The 5000-nt window shown below is 39.8% G+C and overlaps 1 protein-coding gene across 1 annotated transcript in view; it reads right to left on the reverse strand.

Moving 5' to 3' along the window:
• Positions 1-5000, reverse strand: part of LOC138060001 (uncharacterized) — a 37179-nt gene that overhangs the window by 16157 nt on the left and 16022 nt on the right. Inside the window, exons 3-4 of the mRNA XM_068905670.1 lie at positions 2245-2359; positions 908-1438 (exon numbers count right to left, since the gene is read on the reverse strand). Coding sequence (XP_068761771.1) covers positions 908-1438; positions 2245-2359 — 646 coding nt within the window. The remainder of the gene's footprint in view (positions 1-907; positions 1439-2244; positions 2360-5000) is intronic.

A 5000-nucleotide genomic window follows, 5' to 3' on the forward strand; every position in this document is an offset into this window, starting at 1 on the left:
TCTTTTGTGCTGTCATTGTGGAACGCGGATGTAATGTACTTTGGGCAATTATCATCGAACCATTTGCAACTTTTCCATTTATCTGTGATAGCAACGGCATCATAAACATTGTGGACAGTATTCACCCAGGTCTGAGGGTGTATTTCATCTGTGCAGGCATTGTGGAACGCGGATTTGGTGTATTTCAGGCAGTTATTTCAACCATAGGCAACTTCTGTTCGGCAGAGGTTTTTGCAGAAAATCCAAGCGTGGTTGGGACCCAATTTCTCTATGCCGATGAAAAGAACTGGGCGTCCTGGAGAAGACTGTAACTCTGATGCTCAGAACCAGATATACGTTAAATTTCAGAGACTCTTAGGAATAAATCAGATAGTTTGAATCGTCAGCTAGCATTACGCAACCACCAAAGTACATTAACGTACATTGTCTGACAAAATTATTGCACCGGATATGTTCAGTGTTGCTGTAATCCCTTAAAACTGTCTCAATCCCAGAGAGGCGTTAATTCAAGTCGTTCAACACTCATGGCCCTGAGGGGCGCTTTTCTTGCCTTCTTAGCTAGGATAACACTGGGTGTTAGCCGCTGGCTTGGGTGGACAATTTTGTAATAAGCAACGACATCATAAACATCTTAGAAAGCATCCACTGAGAATGTCTGAGGATGTATTTCATCAGTGAAGGCATTCTGGAGCATGGATTTGACGTACTTCGGGAAATTATTCGAACCAATTGCAACTTCTTTACAACAGAACTTTTCGCAGAACCCACTTCTCCACACCGGTCCAACATTCTGCTTCACTTCATTAATGATGAAATTCAGAACTATTAATCGCGGAATGGAAACCCTCATTTTATGTTGGCATGGTATTTTCATTTAGATGTAACGCAACTCGTAAAATCGACTCACCATTTTCATTTACTTCCAAACTTGTCACAGTTTCTATTTTTTGAAACAGACTGGCACTTGTGATAACGCAAGAGTAATTTCCTGTGTCATTCAGCGTTAGATCTGTAAGAACTAATGCACCATTTATCTGCAGTCTCCGCCCAACTGGTATCTGACCTTCTTGTTTTCTCCAGATGATTGTTGGTTCAGGATCACCAGTAGCGCTGCAATTCAGCGTCACGTTGCAGCCCAAAATCCCAACAATCTTGGAGGGGGGTGGAGAAACCACCACCAGCGACGTTTTCTTCTCAACGCTCCCCAAAATATTTTTTGCTGAACAAATGTAAAAACCCGAGTCTTCTTTACGAACTTGTAATATTTGCATCAAGCTGTCGTTGTACCACACCCTCCAACTCTTGGATAACTGAACGGTTGCGTTTTTCCAAATAACCTTTGGTGGAGGTTGGCCAGTCACGTTACAGATTGGAAAGGTGACATTGCTTCCTTCAATCGCGTAAAGGGGTCCCGGATTGAGTGACACACGAGGATGAACTGAAACAAAGAAAATGACCCTTTAGTGATTTTTTACAGCAGAGGAATCAAATCGTCAATAAGAGAATTAAAAGTGGAATCACGTTTTGTTTAATTTAAAATTGTCTGGTATTAATCCTCCCTGTTTTCTTCATGTTTCCTTTTCTGAGCACAAAATAAATGGAAAATTACGACTGTCCCTTCTCCATCGCACCCGCAATTAAAAAAAAAAAGAAAATTGAAAAAACTAAACTAGGGAGCAGCACTCTGCGAACTGTATTTGTAAAACTCATTTATTCTCCGACGCGTTTCGTTTAGGTAACGTAGACTTCTTCGGGGAGGTTTACAATAATTCATCAAACGTCTGTATTTAAGCCACATCTGATGGCAAAACAACATTAAGGTTTGACCGGATTTTCGAAAGGGAAGTGTGAAATATTAGGGCAAGGCGTGAGAGACCATGTTTTGGGTCCACGTTTTTTCAATTTTTCTTTTAATTTTCTAAAATTGGGGCCACGGTGTTAGCTAATAATACTTTAGGAAAATTCACCATTTTGGATACACTTCTCTTATTTAGATTGTCTTCTACCGAAAGCGGTCCTGTGCGGGGAAATTGGGAAAAGGATACATTAGATCAAAGATCTGACCTTTCTGGGTATAAGGAATTTCAATCGAAGTCCTTTTAGAAGTCACAAGCTGTGTTTTTATCATCCACTCAAAGTCGACTCTGTTTTAGCATATTTTGTATCCTCTCGACTGTCTCTAATCTACCGTACCCTCCCATAACAACGAACAGCAAATAGAAGCAAAAAGTTTCTCATGTCTACCTTTTTCACAGTGTTCTCCTTTAGATCCTGGCAAACACTCACATACGTACTTCTTGTCGGTATAACCCATAAAACACTTTCCGCCGTTGAGGCAAGGATTACTGCTGCAAGGATTCTGAGGGAGAAAATATGGAAAAGTAAATACGGACGAAGCAATTCGATACGTCTATCCACCACATAACCTTGTGTGTTCCTATTCGGGGAAACCAAATAGACTGGTTTACCTAAATGATAAAAATGCTCCCGACGGTTCGCGGGTAGTAGCCAAAACGCGGGGCCGGGGCCGGGATCGGGTTCGGGCTCGGGGTTGGGGTGCCTTTTTTTTCCAGTTTTTTTCCTCTTTCAATTTTTGTCGTTATTCTCCTGTACCGTTGTTTTCAAATGACCGGCATCTGTCCTTCATTTACTGTTATTTTTCTTAAATTTTTTCGTTCAACTTTCGCTTTTACAAAATGTTTCAGTTGTCTGCAAATAAGTTATATGCTGTTGGAAAGATTATTTTCTTAGCTTTAAATATTTTATGAGAAAAAAAAAAACATTTTTTGGCGATGGCTGACTTACCGCGGTTTTCTCGCGCTTGGGAAAGTAGGAAAAAGAGTTATGGTGGAAATTAGTTAAAAACATTAAGGAACTTACGGAAGCTATAAAAATTCTTAAGGGACACTCAGTTTTTTTCTCGAAATCGGACTTTGTTTTTTTCTTTGTGTTTTAAAATCGAAGTTGGTTTTTGCGAGCATCTGACTTAGTCTTTCCGAAAATAGGAGTCTGTTTTTCAAAATTAAGATAATTTCCGAAAATGCTGAAATTGGAGTTTATGAAATATATGCTAACTGCCAGAAACACTGACGCGGGGAGACTCACTGATCTCCACACTTTAAAATAGCATTGTAATGTTTAATTCTTGAGGAAAAAAAACGGGATGATCGTCACGCAGTCACGCTATGTTCTGTTTCGTTTTATTTGTATTGCGGAGAAGGTTTTTAAGAAGTAAACATTAAAATGTGGTTTTAAAATGTGGAGCTCAGCGAGTCTTCAGTGTCTCTTGGAGTTAGCATTTATTCCCCACAAAAACTCCAATTTCATTCTGAAATTCTCTTAATTCGAAAAACAAACAAGGATATCCCTTTCGTAGCTTCTGTATGTTCCATATTTTTACTCGGTTGCCGCAAACCCAGTCGGAATCTGTCTTTAATTTCGTCGTTTTTTCATTTTTCGTTTTGTTTTTTTATTTTTTATTTTTTTCCGTGTCGGTAAAAGTCTTGCCTGTCACTCCCCTGCTAAGTGGTGTCTTTGTGCATAGAGCCTTCTAAGCGTATTTTCTTAGGATCGAGATGGTAGTGGGAAATGCGTAGATTTCTCTGGTGGACACAGTAAAACGATTAACTTAACCGGCAATGGCGTCGAAAGTCATGTAACGCGAATGGCGTTTTAGTGGATCTTTGAGCAAAATGTACCCTTATGAAGCTCAATAATGGCAAGCGAATTGGATACTGAACAAGACAGGCGGTCAAAAGTTAGAAGCGACGAGTAGTGGACTTCTACAACAATCTGTCACCCGTCGAGCCGTAATCAAAGTGATCTGTCTTCATAAAATTTTGCCAAGTGTGGTGTTTTGTACAACACTCAAACCAAATGAACAGTTCTCTGGTAACTCAGTATGGGTTCAACAAGGACAGAGAAGGAATCTATATAGTGGATCTGTTATCTCAGTTGTCTCGCTATTTGTCAGATTTGTATTTACCAGTTCTCAACTCTGCACAGTCTTCCGGTATAACAATTGGAAATTCCACTAATAAGTCATTGACGTGAATGGCGTTTTAATGGATCTTTAAACAAAATATACCCTCATGGAGCTCAAGAATGGATCGTCAATTGGATGAGCAAGACAGCGCTGAAAAATAAATATCTGGATTTTAAGAGACGAGTAATGGTCTTCGACAACAATTTCATTTTTCGCCTTTGGATATCAAGTGAGCTTTGTTACTAGGAATACCTGAAAGATATCCGAGTTATAATCTGGGTATAATTTAGTTTTCTGTGCCGCAAAAAGACAATAGAATTACGAGGCACTGATGTCATTGGCTAAAAAGCAATGTACTACACCCCTCTGAGCAATACATTTGACCTCCCTCTGTGAAAAAATAACTGCAACAATAACAAATGAACATAGCCGCGAAGGAGAAGATTTCCGATATCGAGAAACTTGAAACAGCCTCACGTCTCACAGAATTCCATAAAAATCGAGTTTATAACGTGCAGTGCAGCAACCAAATGATGGGTTCTACGTTGGGGCTTCAGTGTGACTCGTTTAATTTCGTTTGCTGATTGAAAGCGCATCTTCCACGAGATGGCAAATGACGCTAAAACGTGAATATGCTGGATTCAGCCTTCTGGAAATGTTATGAATAAGATATTTCCTCTAATACATGACGAAATCGCCAGTACAGAACTTCCAGCAACGGTATGTTATAAATGGCCGAAAATTCTTGGTTTCTTTCTGCCGCAGCTGTTCTTTGTACGAACATCATCCGCCGATGTCATTTTTTTTCTTTTAATTAATGGCTAGTTTCTTGATCTGCATGTTAGCTACCTAGAGCTGGAGGTCACCGGCCGCGTTTTTCACAAGTCTGTTAATTTGGAAACTTTGCAGCTGGATACCGGTTTTCACTTACCTATATCAATTACAAGAATAGTTTTTCACACGTTGTCTATGTTGCTACACTAGTGATTCACCCGCCTTTGCCTCGCTGGCTTCT

Source organism: Montipora capricornis, chromosome 8 (assembly GCF_036669925.1).
Source record: "Montipora capricornis isolate CH-2021 chromosome 8, ASM3666992v2, whole genome shotgun sequence".
Classification (NCBI taxonomy): Eukaryota; Metazoa; Cnidaria; class Anthozoa; order Scleractinia; family Acroporidae; genus Montipora; species Montipora capricornis.